The sequence below is a fragment of the Capra hircus genome, chromosome 22, assembly GCF_001704415.2.
Source record: "Capra hircus breed San Clemente chromosome 22, ASM170441v1, whole genome shotgun sequence".
In the NCBI taxonomy this organism is placed as follows: domain Eukaryota; kingdom Metazoa; phylum Chordata; class Mammalia; order Artiodactyla; family Bovidae; genus Capra; species Capra hircus.
In genome coordinates, this window is record NC_030829.1 from 16854720 (window position 1) to 16876859 (window position 22140).

At 45.6% G+C, this 22140-nt stretch overlaps 1 protein-coding gene across 3 annotated transcripts in view; it reads right to left on the minus strand.

Annotated features, from left to right (window-relative positions):
• Positions 1-17125, minus strand: part of MTMR14 (myotubularin related protein 14) — a 43984-nt gene extending 26859 nt beyond the window's left edge. For all 3 annotated transcript variants that reach the window (XM_013973421.2, XM_013973422.2, XM_013973420.2), the window contains exons 1-5: positions 16825-17125; positions 14783-14931; positions 8552-8660; positions 1347-1422; positions 972-1032 (exon numbers count right to left, since the gene is read on the minus strand). In XM_013973421.2, the coding sequence (XP_013828875.2) occupies positions 972-1032; positions 1347-1422; positions 8552-8660; positions 14783-14931; positions 16825-16980 (551 nt within the window). In that variant the 5' untranslated portion in view covers positions 16981-17125. The remainder of the gene's footprint in view (positions 1-971; positions 1033-1346; positions 1423-8551; positions 8661-14782; positions 14932-16824) is intronic.

The window sequence follows — 22140 nt, forward strand, 5'->3', positions numbered from 1 at the left end:
GAAGCAAGGAGAAAGATGAAATTTTCCTAATCCCTAGGCTGCCTTCTGATCAGTCATAGAGATAAAGGCAAAAGTAGAACAAATAAACAGTCACCGTTAATTTATTTTTTTAATGCCCACCGCTATGCTGAACCCAGCAGATGCCTCGCCGAGAACAGTGCGCGATGTGGAGGTTGGCCTGGCTGGAGCAGAGGTCGTCTGATCTCGGGGGAAGAGCCAAACATTCCTGTGTGCAAGCCAGAGCCACTGCTCGTGGAACCAGCAGGCAGAAGCTGGGCACAGCGAGATGCTTTTTCAAGCTCCAAGCCGAGATTTTGGGCAGCTGATCTGACTAGGGTGCTGATGTGCATTCCAGAGATGCCTGACGCCAGTTAAAGATTTTCCATGTGGCACAGACCATGCAAAGGAGCTTTTCCAAAATACCATTACTGTCATTTTCTAAAAAGTATTTAGAAAGGAGGTAGGGAGAGTGGGAGCCAGCCCCCTCCCTCCCTCTCAGGGGACCTAAAGCACTCCTATGCTGTACTCCCTTATGGCACCAATCACACAGCTGTGGAACTTCTGGTGTCCGCATCTCCAATGTGTTGACCACAGTCCTCAGGCCAGGTGTGTCCAGCATCACCTGGTAGGCTGGACATCAACATCCTGGAAACCACAGGGCTTGAAGACACACAGATGTCTGCGCCATGTCTTGGGCCTGCAGTGCCAGGAACCCCAGGACTGGGGCACTCTTCCTGGGGTCCTTGTGAGCAGCCAGGATAAAGACAAACTGCTCAGGCAGTTCATAAAGTCAGCTGCGGGTGAGGCTATGCGGTGGACTTCAACAACTCTGTTTCAGGGATGTGGACGAAGGAAGCCAATCCACTCACCTGGACCACTGATGATGTCAAGGCCATCAGTAGAAAATGGCCATCACTGGTCAGATACCTGCCCCTCACCCATGCCCAGACCCGTAACTGCCTGGCACTGACCGAAGAGCATAGTCCTCCTCCGTGAGATCCTCTGCATCTGCCCAGGCGTCGTCTGCACCCCCTGTGGGAGGAAACTGTGGTCAGCACTTGGGCCATGGCAGGGGCTCCATGCAAGGGCTGCTTAACCAGTCTACCCCTGGTTCCACCCCAAGGACCATGCTCCTCCCTCTCCCAGGACCTGATGTTCCACATGCCTGGCATTCTTCTCACCACAAGCATCTTCTCAGGTGATGAGAGGAAGGGCTCTAGACGCCCTTGCCCCTGCCCCAGGTTGCTGCCCACCCCATAATCACCACGACCGTTGTGGCCCTGGGTAGCTGTTCTTCATGACTGGGCTCCTGTTCTTAGTCACAGAGGCTGCAGCTCAACGCTCACCTGAGAAAATATAGTTGTAGCCAGTGCGTCCATACAGCTCCCCCCATCCAGCCAGTGTGGCTGACCTGCAAATGTGCTGGGAGAGAAACCACATTTTCAGGGTCAGATGGTTTTCTGGAGTTTTTTGGTTCTACTTTTCCCTGCTTTCTTGAGATACAATTGACCCATGACATTGTGTAAGTTTAAGGTGCACAACATGCCGATTTGTATCAGTGCTGCTGCTGCTGCTGCGTCACTTCAGTCGTGTCCGACTCTGTGCAACCCCATAGACGGCAGCCCACCAAGCTCCGCCATCCCTGGGATTCTTCAGGCAAGATCACTAACATACTGCAAAACCATTACCACCACAGAGTTAGCTAACACCTGCATCAGGTCACATAATTACCATTTCTTTTTTTGTGTGGTAGAAACATTTAAGACCATCTCTCTCTACAACTTTCAGGTACATAACAGTATTATTAACTATAACCACCATGCTGTACATCAGATCCACAAATCTTATTCATCTTGCAACTGGAAGTTTGTACCCTCTGACCAACAGTCAGGAGATTTTCTGAAGTGCACACAGTAGGGGGAAGCCCTGGAACTCTTCTGATCATTCCAGACCAGTGAAATGGGTGCAAGAGCACTGCCCAAAGTCTCAGCATCAGGGCCACTGTGACAGCAGTCTCTCTGAAGCAAGCCTAGATTTTAACCTACAGCCTCTGTCAAGCGGTTCTCTCCCCCAAACGAGAGGCACCAGAGTGTCACTAATGGTAATGGGTAGACTCAGTGGCTGTCACATATAAGTGGTCTTACTTGGGGTAAGACCTGGAGATTATCACATGTGTATGTCAGCATGTCAGTGAAACACAAACACCACCTTTCCACCGGGTTTTCACAAGCGCTTAAGGCAAGTGTGGCTGGGGGCAGGCACTGCTGCTGCTTCACAGATGAAAAGAGCAACAGGTGCAGGGAGATGAAGTAGGGCCTGAGGTACCACAGTGAGGAATAAGCAGGGATCTGACCGAGCCCACATCCCTCCGGAGCTTCTGTGCTGTCACTGCAACTGCTTAGCACAGGGAAGGGAAACCTTTGGAGCAGGAGAGTCAATTAAGGGAGAAATGTTTGGGGGCTTTTTTTTAAAGAAATTTTACCTTCTCTCTCCTACGTACTAAAGGAATGTAGTAACTGTAACTGTGCTTAACTATGCTTTTACTCTTTGCTCATCACTGAAGTAGCATTACAAGAGCTAGAATTCTAGAAACCAGGCAACAGGTGTGAACTTCATTATCTAATTTTTTTTTTTTTAAGTTTATTTGGCTGTGTTAGGTCTCAGTTGCTTTGCAGCGTGTGGGATTTCAACTTCCCGACCAGGGACTGAACCCACATCCACTGCATTGCACTGCACATTTTTAACCACTAGACCGCCAGGGAAGCCTCTCACTATCTGATTCTAAGGCTGAATCTTTATAAATCGTGTTTGATGAGTTCCAAGAGGGGTGGGGGAATGGGAAGAGGTATCTGGGATCTGGTGACCCCAGGGTTTAGCTACAGGCTGGGAGATTAAACTGGGGGCTGGGGGGGACATTTCCGAATGAGTCATGCAGCCTGGCAGTATAAGGAGGGTCCCTGGAAGATTGCAGAATATTGCCAGAGGGCGTCTCCTTCTCCACCTATTGCTGCTACAGGAAAGGGGCATGGTAGGAACTGGCAGGTCATCACTGGCAGCTTAGGACAGGGGGCAAATGATAGAAAAGCAACCTGCTAAAATCCGGGGGGTGCTTTTCCAGTGCTGGGGGCAGAACGCACTTGAGGTAGGGCTGTCCTGGAAGCCTGTAAAGAAGGGCTTGGGCAGAGAGTCCTGCTAGCCTGAGGACGACGCACTCTACGGGGGAATGTTTCACTTTCTCTGGGTCCAAAAGGATTTTGCAAATCTGATCATAATGACAAACTGTCTCCGGATAAAAATGTACATGCCAGAGTTTACTTATATCTCCAAGTCCATCCACAGATCCCTCTCCAGCCTCAAATAACATCCTCTACTCAGAAGAGACCAGCCCAGTAATTAGGAGTTGCAGCAACGGAGTGTCCATTTTCAGGTTGAGGACCCTCAAGATTACAATGGTATTGGGGGAGGTCTGATTCATGAGCAAACAAGTCAGGGGTGGGGGTAGTTGTTTGAGTTTGAACAGCACATGTTACCATGTCTCCCTCCCCCATCATCCAAGCTGCGGCACCAAATCTCACTCTTCTTTCCATTATTTCTTTTAAATCTTTTTCAGGCAGACACACATCCCCTCTTGAGCTGCTGAGCTCTGAGCTCTTTTCAAGGCTCAGATTCTTCTTTCTGCTCCCCAATTTCCCCAAATCCCCTCAACCTGTCCCTGTCTTTTTGGTCTCAGAGGCAGCCACACCCAGCCCAGGGGACTCATAAGGTGGAGAAGGATGGGCGAGCTAGCTGGCTTCCCAAGTGAACCACCAACCTCCACAGGAAGGTCCCAAAAGCTGGAGTCTGGGGGAAGCTGTAGCCCATGGGTGGGTCCACGCCTGACCTTGCTCCTGGGCTTCACGGCTCCAGTGCACAGCACACCATTTCCGTACTTCAAGCTTAGCTCTTGACTGAAAAAGCAGGATACACTCTGAAAGCTATCCTTTTACCTAATTAGGAGTGGCCTCTAATGTCCCATGAGGAAGATGGCTCTGTAGGATTTGTAAATGTAGTACCAACTTTGGCACGCAGAATAAAAGCAGCTGATCTCTGCTCCCCATTTCTTAAGGGAGGAAACAGAGAGAAAGAGGAGCTGTTCCAATTTTAATTGCCTAGAAACCAGATACAAGTGATGGGGGAGAAAATGGCACATGAGAACAGCTTATTCTTAAATGCTTGAACTGAGTTTTATTAAAAAATAAATAATATATCTTATTTAAGCCTGTATGTCCCAAGATATTACTATGTCAACATATAATCACTTTTAAAATTATTAATATTTTACATTTTTGGGATTAAGTCCTCAAAATCCAATACGTATTTTATAATTACAGCACATCGCAAGTAGGATGCTTTATTTTCAGTGTTTAAAGGGTAATGTAGTCCTACCTCAAAAGAAAATTGTTTAATCAAAAAAAATTCTAGTAAGAATTAAAGATTCTAAAATTAAAAAAATAAAAAACTAAAAAAAAAAAAAAATTCTACACTGCTTCAATTAGAAAATGGAAATTAATTGAAATGAAACAAAATCAGACGTTTAGTTCCTAAGCTGCACTAGCCACAATGGACTGAGTTTGGAAGGAAGCAGGAAGTCGGCACTTCTGAGCATACATTCCCCGGCCCAGCTTGGCTGAGTATGTTGACAGCAAATGCTGCTGTCACCAAACTCATTAGGGCCTGCTGGGAGACCCACCTGAGAACAAGATGCCCACCTCACAACAGAAGACCCTCTCCTGTTCTTCCCCATCTCTTGATCCTCAAGTTCATAGCTCTGCCTTCCCCACTCACTGAGCTCCAGGGTGACAGGACTGTCTCAGTCACCTGTCCTCCTAGAACCCAGCACAGAGCCCACTACTGTGTAACCCAAGAGTAGTGTCTTCCTAGAGAGCCTGCCCATACCAGCTGGGTAGGCAGCTGCTAGACACTGGGAGGATAGCAGTAATAAGACACAGCTTCTGTCCTCATAGGGATTACGGCAGAGAGGAGACAGCAGACTTCCAAACACAATAGGAATAAAATGTATGTAAGTAGGTATTAAGCCAGTGAACACGACTCAGTCAGGGGAAGCTACAGGGAACACAATGGGATCACATCAACAGACAAGAAGGTGCAAAGGGAGAAGAAAGCAGGATGAATGGTAAAGCCCTTAGTGTCAAAGCCTCCTCAAAATAATACCACCCTTGCCCCCGCAAAAGGAATTTGCTGGCAGTCCAGCAGTTAGGGCACTCATGCTTTCACTGTCCATCAAGGCCTAGGGTTGATCCTCCCACAAGCCTTGGGGTATGGCAAAAATAAAAAAATCATCCCTCCAACTCTTCACCCTCCCTCTGAAATGTGTTGCCTTGGGGCTCTTTCTCTCAGTCTCACTGCAATTTCCCAAGTGCATTCTGGAAACTCCTGTCTCAAGGTCTGCAGAGTGAGAAAGGACAACACCACACAGATTCCTCTGCTTCAGGACTTTTTAGAGCCTTTCCTACACTGACGTACACTTGCCAATGTACCTCCTGAATCTGGAGCTCAGGGGTCAGGGTGAATCTAGGGTGCGATGTCTCTCAATCTTATTTGAGAGGGAACGCTTCGCACAAGCATATCCTTAAACTACTGTTCTATGGAACACACTGTGGGAAGTACTGGTTTGAGTATTTCCTACATAATTTCTAGTGACAAATACTACGATCCACATAGCAGTTATCTAAACTGGAGTTGTCAGAGCTTAGAGCAACATGAAATTTTCCAAAGGGGAAGTGGGAATAAAAGTTTTAAGATGATCAATTTCTGGAACTTCACTCCCAGACATACTTTCCCCTAAAACAGACCAACCCTATGAAGTCTGCGGCTTCCTGACTCACCTGTCACATTCGCCCTGCTTCCATTTACAAAAGAAAAGCAGAGGAGAAGAAACAGACCTACCCTATGAAAGTCTGTGGCTGCTTCTCCTTTCCTATCTCCTCCTGTCACATGAAGGCACAAAAGGAGAGGAATCAGGCTAGCATTTCTGTTTCGCACTGCTGTGCCCCAGCCCTTGCCTGCATGCCGGGAGAATGGACTAAAGTCCCAGAGGCGCCAGGACCACAGCACACGCAGGCACCTACCAGATGAACAGAAGAGAGGGCAGACATTTCTGTTCTCCTCCCCTCCTCCAAGCTATTGGTCTGCTTCTACTAGATTAGCCTTTCTCAAAATGATATCTGTATCCTATATTTCCCTGCCCAGAAATCACAGAGGCTTGTCTGGCAAATGCAAACACCTCAGCCAGCATCCAGCCTCCTGCATTCAGCCCCTTCCATCCTCAGCTCCGCCACCTACCTCACTCCCATCAGGTCGTCTCCCAGCCTTTCTCATGCCTGCCTCACTGTACGCCCCCAGGCAGGCACCTGCCTGGAATACCCTCCCACTCTTCTTCCAAAGCTTGTAGCCTAGTCCCACTCACTTAATGAGGCCATGCCTGTCAGTCCACACCACTGCCCATCTTTAGTGGGTTCCTCTGATACCACATTATGTGACGCCAAGCTACAGTATAGTAACTTGAGGGCGTTTTGCAGAAATCTCAGCTCTCAAGTTGTATAAACTTGGGTAAGTTATTTAACCACTTTGAGCCTTCATTTCATCTGCAAAATGGGATTATAAAAATAGGTGAAATGAGACCCTATTTGGGTACCGAATTAACAACATTCAATAGAATATAAGCTTGATAAGGGTGTGAATTTTTGTTTATCATATATGCTGAGGTACCTTAAGGCTGGAATATGATACATATTCAATAAATACTTGGTAAATTACTCTACTGAAAGAATGGACAAACAACTTATCTGATCTAATCTATTCATAAACTTGTGATGCAAGCATGATTATTTTTCCCATTTGACAGAGGAGGAAATGGAGGTCTTGCACAGCCAGGAAGCAGCAGAGCTGCGATCAGAACCTAGCCAGCAGGGCTCCAGGACATAGGGTGGAGTCCTCCGCTGTGACCATCCCTTTCCTACCTAGAGTCACCCTTGAAAAAAGTGGTATTGGAATTGGTTTGATTCTCTGGCCTGCTTCCCACCACAGCAGGCACCCGTTAACCACACAAACTTGCCTGGCAACAAGACAACTGTCAGTTTAGTTCAGTTCAGTCGCTCAGTCATTGTCCGACTCTTTGTGACCCCATGGACTGCTGCACACCAGGCCTCCCTGTCCATCACTAACTTCTGGAGATTACTCAAACTCATGTCCATTGAGTCGGATGCCATCTGATCATCTCATTCTCCATCGTCTCCTTCTCCCGCCTTCAATCTCTCCCAGCATCAGGGTCTTTTCCAATAAGTCAGCTCTTCACATCAGGTGGCCAAAGTACTGGGAGTTTCAGCTTCAACATCAGTCCTTCCAATGAATATTCAAGACTGATTTCCTTCAGGATGGACTGGTTGGATCTACTTGCAGTCCAAGGAACTCTCAAGAGTCTTCTCCAACACCACAGTTCAAAAGCATCAATTCTTTTGCACTCAGCTTTCATTATAGTCCAACTTTCACATCCATACATGACTACTGGAAAAACCATAGCCTTGACTAGACAGGCTTTTGTTGGCAAAGTAATGTCTCTGCTTTTTAATATGCTGTCTAGGTTGGTCATAACTTTCCTTCCAAGGAGTAACTGTCTTTTAATTTCATGGCTGCAGTTACCATCTGCAGTGATTTTGAAGCCCCCAAAAATAAAGTCTGACACTGCTTCCCCATTTATTTGCCATGAAGTGATAGGACCATGATATTATGGTCCTGAATGTTGAGTTTTAAGCCAGCTTTTTCAGTCTCCTCTTTCACGTTCATCAAGAGGCTCTTTAGTTCTTCTTCACTTTCTGACATAAGGGTGGTGCCATCTGCATCTGAGGTTATTGATATTTCTCCTGGCAATCTTAATTCCAGCTTGTGCTTCTTCTAGCCCAGTGTTTCTCATGATATACTCTGCATAGAAGTTAAATAAGCAGGGTGACAATATACAGCCTTGATGCACTGCTTTTCCTATTTGGAACCAGTCTGTTGTTCCATGTCCAGTTCTAACTTGCTTCCTGACCTGCATATAGGTTTCTCAAGAGGCAGATCAGGTGGTCTGGTATTCCCATCTCTCTAAGAATTTTTCCATAGTTTGTTGTGGTCCACACAGTCAAAGGCTTTGGCATAGTCAATAAAGCAGATTTAGATGTTTTTCTGGAACTCGCTTGCTTTTTTGATGATCCAATGGATGTTGGCAATTTGATCTGTGGTTCCTCTGCTTTTTCTAAAACCAGCTTGAACATCTGGAAGTTCAGTTCATGTACTGGTGAAGCCTGCCTTGGAGAATTTTGAGCATTACTTTACCAGCATGTGAGATGAGTGCAATTGTTCGGTAGTTTGAGCATTCTTTGGCATTGCCTTTCTTTGGGATTGGAATAAAAACTGACCTTTTCCAGTCCTGTGGCCACTGCTGAGACAACTGTACACTCTGCATTAAGCCAGGTACCTCCAAGGGAGGGAGAGAGAGGCTATGGGGAGGTCTTACCTTGCCCTTGAACAGGATCACTGGGCAGACAAACCGTCCTCTGCACCTGGCTGTCTTGCTGCGGTTGACGAGATCCTGCAATTTGGTCACCTGCACAGTGCTCTGAAACCTAACACAAGGCAAGAGAGGTAGGTCAGGCTGCTTGTGCATGAGTACTGTGTAACCCATGCTAGGGGTGTGTGTGTGTAAATATTCATTTCAAATTGAATAAATGCTCAGATTCCTAAATTCTAGATCACAGACATTTTAAGCTTTCAAGAAAAGAAAAAAAAAAAAAAGCCAGATTATAGGTACTAAAACTGAAATCATCCTGATTTCAAACCCTTTAAGATCAAAACAAAAAAGTGAGCTACTCTGAAGACATGGTACTGAAAATGAAGAAACACAGGAAGCAAACTGAATGTTGATTATATCTAGGGTGCTCAGTTTTTCACTCCAAAAGTAGGACAAATATGTTGGGGACCCTCTATGGCAATAATGGGGCCATCTTTGTGATCTTTCAGAGGGCAGGATATGATGAAGTTCACATTCCACATGGTTATGAGCCTCTGATACATCATCAACATTTCAACCAACACTAACAGTCTAAAATGTCCACAGGGCAGGGAATGCTGGAGCAAAGGTGGTGAAAGAGAAGCTATTTGTGGCCTTGAGAAGCATGGAAGTTAACACACCCAGCTTTGCTAAGGGAGCTTCTAGGACACACACACAAAAACACATTTGGAAATGAGTTTAAGCAAGTCACACCTATAGCAGACCCTTAAAATAAGGGTCTACTGTCACAGATTCACCCACGATTCTTAACAAAAGGCTCCATATCAGCCAGTAGAACTTCTGGTTCTAAGAGAAACAGGAGGCAGGAAGTTCAACAGTGGGAAGCTCTCCCGGCTATGCAGAGTAATGGAAGAAAAGGAAGGAAGATAGTTAAGCTCCTTTCTTACAAGGGTTGAGTTTCCAGGCCGAGTCCAAGAGGGCGTCATCCCTCCTACATCCCAGTCCTGCTAGTGTCATTGTATGACATGTGCACACAAATAACTGTTTCAGAATGAGTAAGTTCAGTGACTCCTAAATACCAGTGGTACCTTTTTAAGCATATCTAAATTCTGTTGGCATTAATAAAAATAGTCTTCTGAAAACACTGCTGCTTTCTTAGTAGCCTTCATAGATATAGTCTCAAGCCAGTTACTAATACAATAACTACTATCAAGTGAGGATTTGAAACTGAAGTTAAAACAAGGTCTTCAAATAAAAACCTGATACATGGAGTCTAGAAAAATTGTTCTGATGAACCTATTTACAGAGAAGAAATGGAGACACAGACATAGAGAACGATCTGGTGGAAACAGCAGGAAGGAGAGTGTAGGACAAACTGAGAAAGCAGCATTGACATATATATACTATCATGCGTAACGATAACAAGCGGGAAGCTGCTATATAACACAGCGAGCACAGCCTGGGACTCTATGACGATCTAGAGGGGTGGAATGCAGAAGTGAAGAAAGGCTCAAGAGAGAGGGGATATATGTGTATATATATATATGTTTGTGCATGCACGTGTGTGAAGTTACTTCAGTCATGCCTGACTCTTCGTGACCGCATGGACTGTAGCCCACCAGGCTCCTGTCAATGGCATTCTCTAGGCAAGAATATTGGAGCAGATTGCCATTTCCTCCTCCAGGGCATCTTTCCCACCAAGGGACTAAATCAGCATCTCTTATGTCTCCTGCATTGGCAGGCAGGCTTTTTACCACTGCTGCTGCTAAGCCACTTCAGTCGTGTCCGACTCTGTGCGACCCCAGAGACGGCAGCCCACCAGGCTCCCCTGTCCCTGGGATTCTCCAGGCAAGAACACTGGAGTGGGTTGCCATTTCCTTCCCCAATGCATGAAAGTGAAAAATGAAAGTGAAGTTGCTCAGTCATGTCCAACTCTTAGCGACCCTTTGGACTGCAGCCTACCAGGCTCCTCCGTCCATGGGATTTTCCAGGCAAGAGGACTGGAGTGGGGTGCCATTTTTACCACTAGCGCCATCATATATAATTATGACTGATTTGCACTGATGTAAAGCAAAGACCACTGGAACACTGTAAAGCAATTATTCTCCAATCCAAAAGAGAGGAAAAAAAAAAAGAGACAGAAAAATAAGAATCAATCAGATTTGAATAATAGGATAACTGAAATAAAAAATACAGTAGAGAGAATCAATATCAAATCAGGTGATACAGAAGAACAGATGAGCAATCTGAAAGACAGTAAAATAAAAAATAAAAATCACCCAAAGAGTACAGCAAGAAAAATTTTTTAATGAGAGGAGCTTAAGAGACCGCTAAGACAACATCAAATGTACTAACATTTGCATTATATGGGTCTTAGAAAGAGAAGAGAGAGAGGGAGAGAAAAATTATTTGAAGAAATAATCACTGAAAAAATCCTCTTATCTGGGGATACAGGTTAGAGAAAGCAGGTACAGGAAGCATAAAAAAAACTAATAATAAAAAAATAACTTGGCCCAACAGTTTGGTGACTGTAGAAAGAAAATAAGAAGTTAAAGGAAGAGGACTTAAACTTTCCATGGTGTATGTTTCTGTAAGGTATGATTTAAGACTTTTTCCCCAGTTTTATTAAGCATTTTGTTTTAAATCACAAATTTATTACATCTTTACTATAATTCAAATAGAGAAGTGACTACATAAGACTCCTTTTCTCTTTTCTTTCTGTTTTTTTAGCTGCACTGTGCAGCATGCAGGATCTTAGCTCCCTGACCAGGGAGTAAGTGGCCCCTGCAGTGGAAGCTCAAGAGTTTTAACCACTGGACCACAAGGGAAGTCCCCATGTTATTTTTACGACCAAGATTTTTTTCTTTTCTGAAGGAAGGAAGAAGGCTGGAGTGCCTCTTCACGGTACATACAGAGTGCTGTGCTTGTTGCTCAGTTATCTCCGACTCTGCGATCACATGTACTGTAGCCTGCCAGGCTCCCCTGTCCATGGGATTCTCCAGGTAAGAATACTGGAGGGGGTTGCCATGCCTTCCTCCAGGGGATCTTCCCAATCCAGGGATGGAACCCAGGTCACCCGCATTGCAGGTGGATTCTTTACCATCTAAGCCATGAGGGAAGCCCAAGAATACTAGAGTGGGTAGCCTATCTCTTTTCCAGGGGATCTTTCCAACCTAGGAATCAAACCAGGGTCTCCTGCATTGCAGGCAGACTCTTTTCCAGCTGAGTTCTCAGAGAAGCTGCACAGGCCAATTAGTCAGGCCCCAGAAAAAACATGGCTCCCTGGAAGTTCTACCACCAAGTTCTACCACCTTCCCCTCACTCTGTGAAATAAAAAGGTAACTGAGTACAAAATAACTGCCTAATTAAACTCAGATGCCAAGAGAATATAAAACAAAATACATGTAGTACTGCTTACATTAGTCTTCCTCCCACCTTTTGGTGGCCCCAGGTCATTTGCACAGATGAGATCAGCACTATCTGCTGAGTTAAAAAAAAAAATTATTTTTATTTATCTGACTTCATCAGGTCTTAATTGAGGTATGTGGGATCTTTAGTTATGGCATGCAAAACCTAGTTCCCAGACCAGGGATTAAACCCAGGCCCCCTGTACTGGGAGCCCGGAAGTCCCAGCACCATCTGCTTTAACTGACTCTGGGCTCACACCAGCAGCTCTAAACCCCTTCAAATTGCATTTGAGTCTCCCAGGCTGAATACTTCCATTCAACAAATGCTCCACAGAACCGAAGGAGAGAACACACCAGCATTTCCATCCTCAGGGCTCTGGGCAGTCTTATGTGGAGGAAAGCACATTTTTTTCATTAGGCTACCTGGTGCTTTATTGTCCTGGGTCCCCTACTCAAAGAACCAACTCAGTTTCTGTTCTCAGTGGTTCCTGTTTTTATTTTTATTTTTTCTTGGCCTTAGGATCTTTCTCTTACCATGCTAAGCACTGGGCTGTGTCTGACACGATAATTTTATCTGAAGGAATGAAAGTGGTCTATGTATTTATGTTTGTCTTGTGGGACTGAGCCCTTAGCCTGTAAGATCTGAAGCTATCTCTGGGTAGATGGTGTCAGAGTTGAGTTGAATTGTAGAACACACAGCTGGTGTCTGAAAATCAGTGGTATGAGGGAAGCCCCCTATCCTACGCTCATACACCAGTAGGAATTATCAAGTGCAGGAATTTAACTCTATCTCCCAATGCCTCACCTATACCTGCCCTAATTCTGGCCTTTGTTACGATCATTGCTCATTTATTGGTCTGTGTTACCAACCAGACCTAAAGGTAAGGATTTCATATCTCTGGCAGGGTCTCCAACTAGATCCCTGAGATGTGTCCCATGGCAGCAGTTTGTCTTGCTGACAAACACATGTCTTGGCCATTCAGAGACGCCCATCCAGGCTTCTCTTCCCAGATGATGGGCTAAACTGGGGAGGTGGATTAATAGAACCAAACCACTTCCTGAATCCAGTTCTACCCTGTGCAACTCAGTCTAACTAGTGTCATAGTAACACCAAATCCAGGCATGTAAAGAAGCAAAAAGTTCTGTTTCTTCTCACCCACACATGCACATATTCCCTTCTCTTTAAGACATGGCCCACTTAGTATCACTTTGAGGCCTTGCAAGAAGTGAAAAGTAAAAACAGATTATAACTCCACTAGGGTTAGCGATATACTGTGGTGGTCCTGGCCTGGAAGGAGAGACTCTGCTAGGCAAAGTGGGAGCTTCCTGGCAGTGATAGAAAGAAGAGGCAGGCATACACGTGCTATGATCTACATACAATTAATTCCCCCAGTAAGTTCCTTTTTCTCAGGGAACTCCACCTCGACCTGGTTAGAGGGCACACTTATATGTCTCACATCTTACACATGAACAAATTTGTCTAAGCCCTCTCTGGCTCCCTGTGGTTCCAGGTTATAGCAAAGGAGTCGTCTAGGAAGCTCTCTGTGATGTAGAAATTCTGATTTAGGGCCCCTGGAATCTGTGATTTCAATGAGTGCTCAGAGGGTACTAGCCCAATAACCACTAACACCCACAAGTCCGCACTCCTTGGACCAACGATCAAGACCTTATACAAGCTAGCCCCTAACTAGGGACATTTAAGGGACATTTCTACTTGTCTGTGCAATTCCAGCTGAAAGGCATCTCCACCACAGGGTCTCCCCAAACACTCACACACCATGCAGGATCTACCTTTCTCCCCAACTTGTCTACAGCAGCACTTCTCCAACCTCTATGTATGTATGGGCAATCTTGTTATGCCGCGATTTTGATTCAGTGGCTCTGGAGCCCAGGACTCAGAATCTCTAGCCAGTGAGCTCTGAGCAGTGCTGTGAGCAATGATGGCCTGCTACACCCCGTAGAATGACTCTACTGTAGCCCTTCTCATAACAGTGCTTCCCTGGGGCCAGGGTTTCAGATACTGTTGGCAACACCTCCTGGAATTCCCTTAAAATCAACAGCAAGCAGGAAGTCTAGCAGAACAAACTTTGAGATCAACATAAAGCACTTCCTAGAGCCTTATAAGCCTCTTATAAGTACTTCTTATTTCTTATAAGCTTTATAAGTAATAAGCGTGATTACTTATCAGTGTTCAACAACTGCTACCGTTTACTTACTGCCTACGGGCTGCATCCTGTGCTGGGTGCTCTGTGTCAGTAGTACCCGGTGAACTGTTACCTCACAGGAAAGCACCCAGGCTTTGGTAGGTCCTCAATAAATAGCAGCACTTATTTCTAACTCTTAGAACACACACATCGAGCTTGGAATAGTCCCATTTATCACCAGGGATTGCACTAGTCACTTTTCTAAATAGAGATAGGAACTGATGAGGAAACTAAGAGCCAAAGCAGTTCAACAACTTGCCCAAGTTAGCGATGCAGCCAGCAAGTACACTGACCTCAGGCTTTTAAGCTCTATGCATGTATGTGCCCTTAAGCATGTCCACAAAGCACACCTCCCACTCACTCTTATAAAAAGGAAACACTGAGGTTTAGGGAGGTGGGGCATGACGTCAGCTGTCTTAGGACAATGACCGATAGGGTGGGAGTAAGACAGGAGACCAGGACTGTGACTTTCAGCTGCTTCTTCTATGCTGTGCTATCAGGATGCCAAAAAGGCTTAACATCTGGGAAAAGCGAGTCTGTCTTGCCCAACGACAGACTTTCCTGACCCTGGGGATGAGATGTCAAGGCCTTCCCAGAAGGGCATGCCTTGGTGACATGATGCTCACGTGTCTTTCTCCTTCTCCGAACTCTCATACTCCAGGAACACGATGTGCTGTGGGTAGTGGCCGCAGATATCCCCATTCACATTCTGGATCACGCTGTAACAGTAGTCTCGGCCAAACAGCTCCAGACACTTCTTCTCAATGCGTTCAACCTGCACAGAAGAGGAGATATGAACATAAAGAAGATTCTGGGATTGAGAATTAGGTGGGTCCTGCCTGCACCCCACTCCAGCACTCTTGCCTGGAAAATCCCACGGATGGAGGAGCCTGGTGGGCTGCAGTCCATGGGGTCACTGAGAGTCAGACATGACTGAGTGACTTCACTTTCACTTTTCATTTTCATGCACTGGAGAAGGAAATGGCAACCCACTCCAGTACTCTTGCCTGGAGAATCCCAGGGACGGGGGAGCGTGGTAGGCTGCCGTCTATGGGGTCGCACAGAGTCGGACATGACTGAAGCGACTTAGCAACAACAACAGCAGCAGCCCTGGAGAAATCTCCGGGAATAACCGTTCCCTCTATAATTATAATTCAATACAAGGAAGAGACCTGTTGCTAGGTCATAGGCCCTAAATGTGTAGTTCATGAACCCATGTAATAAACTTTGGTGGGGGCAGGGAGGGACTCTGAAGCCCTCAATGTTGTGGTGAAACTGTGTTTCTTAGGCATCCAAAGAGGATTACACCTTTCACAAAATTCTCAAAGGGGTCCACAGCCCCTAAGTATTAAGAACCTTTGCTCTAGGTTATTTTAACCAGCATCAAAATATTATCTTCCTTTGGCTCCAGATGCTTCTTAATTCTCCAGTCATAGAACAGTACCTAGAAGCTCTAATTAGTGTAATGAGTAGAAGCTGCAGACAAAGGTGTCTCCTTACAATTTGCTTATGAAATAGAAGGAACAGCTCCCTTAAAACTGCTCTTATTTTGCTCATTTTGGGAAAGACCCCCTAGAAGAAGGGCAGAAAACCTGTAACATCTCAACAAACCTACAAAAGATCAGAAAGTTTAAGGCCAGCTGGAGTTAAAGTCAGACATAACTTTTTACAACACTGATCTTCATGGGTGTGTAAAATGAAGAGGCCCAGGAAAACCACTGAACCTGTAACCACCCAAAAGATCAATGGGGTGGGAAAAACTTACAGGAATGAGGAATCCTCAAATTGCAAGGGACATGAACATCATTAAGAAGCCTATTAAAAATTACAAATTCCAGGTTCCCAACCTCAGAAATTCTAACTCAGTAGGACTGGGTGGGACCAAGGAAGCTTTATTTTTAATAAACACCCCAGGTGATGCTGATGGTCCGGAGCCAAACCAGAGTTTCATGGCCCTGCATGGAAGAGAATTCCATTGGAAAACCTGATGCTAAACCTGCCAAAACCACGTGAGGAATGAAAGATGGTAGGGTCAGCAAGATTCCCATCAGACTGCCAGGCAGTGCCTAAGATGGAAATGGCGTGACCAGACTGGAAACTTTCCAGGTCTAGCAATAAAGAGACTGAAGGGAATCCCAAGGGTAGAAAAACAGAAGAACTAAGACTTGCTTTTGATAAAGGAATAGAAAGTGTGGGCTGTCTTCCTACTCTACGCGAGAAGGAAAGGGATGGATCTAATTCTAAGTCATGCTGAGACTGTTTCAGGAGGCAACACAACTCGGCTTACCTCTGCTCCATTCTGCACCACCCCTCCAGCCCCTTCACTCTAATCTCTATCTGACTTGCAGAAATCCTCTAGCCTTTAAAAAGTCTAGACTTGAGGGCCTTTGTCCCCATACCTGATGCAAGAGAATTATCCCCACCCTTCAGCTCCCCCTCTCTAATCTTTGAACACGGTCTCTCAGGGCTGATCCCTGACCTCCAACCTTTCTGTCTCAAACCAAAATGTCTTCCTTCCTTGGTTCACTCTGACCCCAGTTCCTCCTTTCAAAGTCCAGACCCTGGTAACTTCCCTCTCTCCGTCCTCTCACCCCTGACCTCAGCCTTTCCTCAGTTACTTCCCAAGGCAGGGACCTTCTCTTTCTGCTCACTGCTGCTCCGTACTCACCTTAGAGCCGCCCGTCCCACTGCAGTCTTTGGCCCTGTACTGAGTCCGGGAGAACTCCTCCAGCAGCTCCCCGAGTCCTGGCTCCTGTGGCTGTGGGCTGCCCGAAGAAGCCGAGGACCCCGCCGAGGCAGCAGCGGCGGCCCGAGCGCCAGCCATGGCCCAGCCTCCCGTCCCCTTCAGCGCCCCGCGGCCCCCTCAGCGTGGCTCAACCCGGCACATGGCACCTGCAGGTTCCAAGTACAAGCCCGGAATCTCCACAGCCGTCTCAGCCGCCGCCTTCGCCTTCCACTTCCGGCCCCGCCCCACCGAGACGGATGTTTACTACGGCACTGACCAATCGGAGCCCAAGACTCGCGTCTTGCCCCAAGATTACCCGCCCACTCCCGACGCGGAGCGGTCCAAGTGGTCTCCGAGGAGGGGACTGCGGCCACTCGCGGAAACCTCCTGCTCCGCCCCACGGGGTTTCCTCCGGGAAGCCAGGCTAAACCATTGGGACTGCGTGGGGGGAGGTGGACTGCGTGGGGGGAGGTGGACAGCACGGGAACTAGGAGGAAAGAACCACGGAAAGACCGCGGAAGAGTGGAACGAACCATTACAGAGAGAGGAGGATGCTGCAATAGTCAACCCAATTTATTGGGGGAAAAGGGAGGGGGTGCGGATCATGACTGGCTTGAAATTCTGTGATTAAGAAGCCCCATATTTTTTTTTTTCACAGACCGTTTCAAACATTCACAGAAGTGGAGAGAATATATAATGAACCCTCATGTATACATTAGCTCGTGTCAACAATAAATACTATCAATCTGTTTAGTCAATCTTTCCCCATCCAATAGGATTGTTTTAAAGCACATCTCATTATTTAATCTGTGACTACTTCAGTATTTATAACAGATTAGTACTGTCCAGTTCAGTTCACTCAGTCGTGTCCGACTCTGCGACCCCAGGGACTGTACCACACCAGGCCTCCGTGTCCATCACCAGCTCCTGGGCTTTATTCAAACTCATGTCCATTGAGTCAGATGCCATCCAACTATCTCATCCTCTGTCGTCCCCTTCTCCTCCCGCCTTCAATCTTTCCCAGCATCAGGGTCTTTTCAAATGAGTCAGATCTTCGCATCAGGGGGCCAAAGTATTGGAGTTTCAGCTTCAGCATCAGTCTTTCCAGTGAATATTCCAGACTGATTTCCTTTAGGATGGACTGGTTGGATCTACTTGCTGTCCAAGGGACTCTCAAGAGCCTTCTCCAACACCACAGTTCAAAAGCATCAATTCTTCAGCGCTCAGCTTTCTTTATAGTCCAACTCTCACATCCATACATGACTACTGGAAAAACCATAGCCTTGACTAGACCGACCTTTGTTGGCAAAGTAATGTCTCTGCTTTTGAATATGCTGTCTAGGTTGGTCATAGCTTTTCTTTCAAGGAGCAAGAGTCTTTTAATTTAATGGCTGTAGTCACCACCTGCAGTGATTTTGGAACCCCCCCAAAATAAAGTCTCCCACTGTTTTCCCATTTATTTGCCATGAAGTGATGGGACCATGATATTAGTTTTCTGAATGTTGAGCTTTCAGCCAGCTTTTTCAGTCTCCTCTTTCACGTTCATCAAGAGGCTCTTTAGTTCTTCACTTTCTGCCATAAGTGTGGTGTCATCTGCATATCTGAGGTTATTGATATTTCTCCTGGTAATCTTGATTCCAGCTTGTTCTTCATCCAGTCCAGCGTTTCTCATGATGTACTCTGCATATATGTTGAATAAGCAGGATGACAATATACAGCCTTGACATATTCCTTTCCCTATTTGGAACCAGTCTGTTGTTCCATGTCCAGTTCTAACTGTTGCTTCCTGACCTGCATACAGGTTTTTCAAGAGGCAGGTCAGATGGTCTGGTATTCCCATCTCTTTAAGAATTTTTCCATAGTTTGTTGTGGTCCACACAGTCAAAGGCTTTGGCATAGTCAATAAAGCAGATTTAGATGTTTTTCTGGAACTCGCTTGCTTTTTTGATGATCCAATGGATGTTGGCAATTTGATCTCTGGTTCCTCTGCTTTTTCCAAAACCAGCTTGAACATCTGGAAGTTCACAGTTCACATACTGTTGAAGCCTGGCTTGGAGAATTTTGAGCGTTACTTTACTAGCATATGAGACAAGTGCAATTGTGTGGTAGTTTGAGCACTCTTTGGCATTGTCTTTCTTTGGGACTGGAATGAAAACTGACATTTTCCAGTCCTGTGGCCACTGCTGAGTTTTCCAAATTTGCTGGTATATTGAGTGCAGCACTTTCACAGCATCACCTTTTAGGATTAGAAATAGCTCAACTGGAATTCCATCACCTCCGCTAGCTTTGTTAGTAGTGATGCTTCCTAAGGCCCACTTGACTCTGCATTCCAGGATGTAGGGTCTAGTTGGGTGATCACACCATCGTGATTATCTGGGTTCTGAAGATCTTTTTTATATAGTTCTTCTGTGTTTTCTTGCCACCTCTTCTTAATATCTTCTGCTTCTGTTAGGTCCATACCATTTCTGTCCTTTATTGTGCCCATCTTTGCATGAAATGTTCCCTTGGTATCTCTAGCTTTCTTGAAGAGATTTCTAGACTTTCGCATTCTATCGTTTTCCTCTATTTCTTTGCACTGATGACTGAGGAAGGCTTTCTTATCTCTCCTTGCTATTCTTTGGAACTCTGCATTCAAATGGGTATATCTTTCCTTTTTTCCTTTGCCTTTCGCTTCTCTTCTATTCACAGCCTTTTGTAAGGCCTCTTCAGACAACCATTTTGCCTTTTTGCATTTCTTTTCCTTGGGGATGGTCTTATCCCTGCCTCCTGTACAATGTCACAAACCTCCCTCTATAGTTCTTCAGACACTGTCCATCAGATCTAATTCCTGGAATCTATTTGTCACTTCCACTGTATAATTGTAAGGGATTTGATTTAGGTCACACCTGAATGGTCTAGTGGTTTTCCCTACTTTCTTTAAGTCAGAATTTGGCAATAAGGAGTCCATGGTCACATGAACTGCCACAGTCAGCTCCCATCCTTGTTTTTGCTGATTGTATAGAGCTTCTCCATCTTGGGCTGCAGAGAATATAATCAATCTGATTTCGGTATTGACCATCTGGTGATGTCCAGGTATAGAGTCTTTTCTTGTGTGGTTGGAAGAGGGTGTTTGCTATGACCAGTGCATTCTCTTGGCAAAACTCTTTTAGCCTTTGCCCTGCTTCATTCTGTACTCCAAGGCCAAATTAACCTGTTACTCCAGGTATTTCCTGACTCCTACTTTTGCATTCCAGTCCCCTATGATGAAAAGGACATCTTTTGGGGGGTGTTAGTTCTAGAAAGTCTTGTAGGTCTTCATAGAACCGTTCAACTTCAGCTTCTTCAGCATTACTGGTCGGGGCATAGGCTTGGATTACTGTGATATTGAATGGTTTGCCTTGGAAATGAACAGGGATCATTCTGTTGTTTTTGAGATTGCATCCAAGTACTGCATTTCAGACTCTTTTGTTGACTATGATGGCTACTCCATTTCTTCTAAGGGATTCTTGCCCACAGTAGTAATGTTAAAAAAAAAAATGATTAAGGGGCATTCCCTGGTGGCCTAGTGGTTAGGATTCCATGCTTTCACTGCCATCACCCAAGTTCAATCCCTAGTCTAGGAGCTGAGATCCCACAAGTTGAGCAGCAGGTCAAAAAAAAAAAAAAAGATTGAGGAAGAAAATGTAAGTGTTAAATATACTCTAATTCTTCATGAAGTGACAAGTGTTTGTTCCCAAGGATCTAAAAAACTGCAGAATGGGGCTGAAACTAAAGAATAAAGAACAAGGAAGGGAAAAATAGAAAATGAATGAAAAACCATGAAGTAAGTATAGAGCCCAGGGCTGGCTAAGTGTTTGGGGATTGGCTGAGTAGATATACTGTGTTTCTGGTCAAGCAGAACACTAATAGAGACACCAAAGTTACTGAGTTCTGGTCTGTTGCTCTGGCACCCTGGGCAGGAGTGGTTCCAGTATTTTTCATACAAATTTATGTCAGTGTTAGTTGCTCAGTCGTGTCCAACTCTTTGTGACCCCATGGACTGTAGCCCACCTCTGTCCATGGGATTCCCCAACCAAGAATACTGGAGTGGGTTGCCATGCCCTTCTCCAGGGGATCTTCCTGATCCAGGAATGCAGCTCGGGTTTCCTGCACTGCAGGCAGATTCTTCATCATCTGAGCCACCAGGGAAGTAACTCTCCCTCTTTCATCCTCTTGACCGTTCACAAGGTTTGGTCAAAAATATCAGTACTGGACTTACCTGCTGATTCAGTGGTTAAGAGTCTGTCTTCCAGTGTGGGAGACGTGGGTTTGATCCCTGGTCCAAGAAGATCTCATGTGCTGCAGGGCAGCTAAGCCCATGGGCCACAACTACTGAGCCCACATGCCCTAGAGCTTGTGCTTTGCAACAAGAGAAGCCACCACGATCAGAAGCCCACGCATTGCAGCTTGAGTGCAGCCCTGGTTCACTGCAACTGGAGAAAGGCCACACATAGCAATGAAGATCCAGGGCAGCCAAAAATTAAATAAATAAAAATGTTTAAAAAGTGCCAGTACTAGCATGACCCTCAGTCGCCCTTGCCTCTTCTGTTCTCAGTGTAGTAGTCACAAGAGATGATGTCAGGTGATGTCTTGGAGCTGGTTCCATTCTTCTATTCTCTTTTTGTCCTTTCAGTCAGAGAGAAACCATCTGTTGGCTGATCAGTGGCTCCCTACGTGCATTTAAAACTTTGGGAGACCCCAGATTATTAGGGATGCAATAATAATTACTAGAAACAAAACAATAGTCATGGTTTGGAGAGTACTCCTGAGCCAGGGTCCCCATGATCCAATCCAGCTAGAAAACTGGGGACGTCTTTAAACCAGTTGACTTGTTTATATATTTTGTGTAACTATGTCCCCCTTCCCCAGAAATGTTTATGCAGTGAGCTTGTTCCAGAGAAACAGGGGTGTTGGAAATCAGGGAGAAGTTTATGGCAGCCAGAAAGGACAAGATCACCAGCATCAAAGCCAGTCCAAGAGTCAGTTTACCCTTCTTTGTAATGACCCGAGACATGTGAACAATTATCGTTTCAGGCTAGAGCAAGGCAAAAATAGGTGGAGAGAAGAATCATGTAAGAATTTGAAAAAAGATGGTAAAGGAAGAAAGGAGGAATGGAAAGAAACATTCTTAATTTGACTTCTTGGAAGAAAGCAGTCTACCTCAATGTTGCCTACTTCTCTCCATAGTCTATTGGATTTTGAGGTCTCCACATTTACACAGGGCTGGGTGTTAGGTGGGGT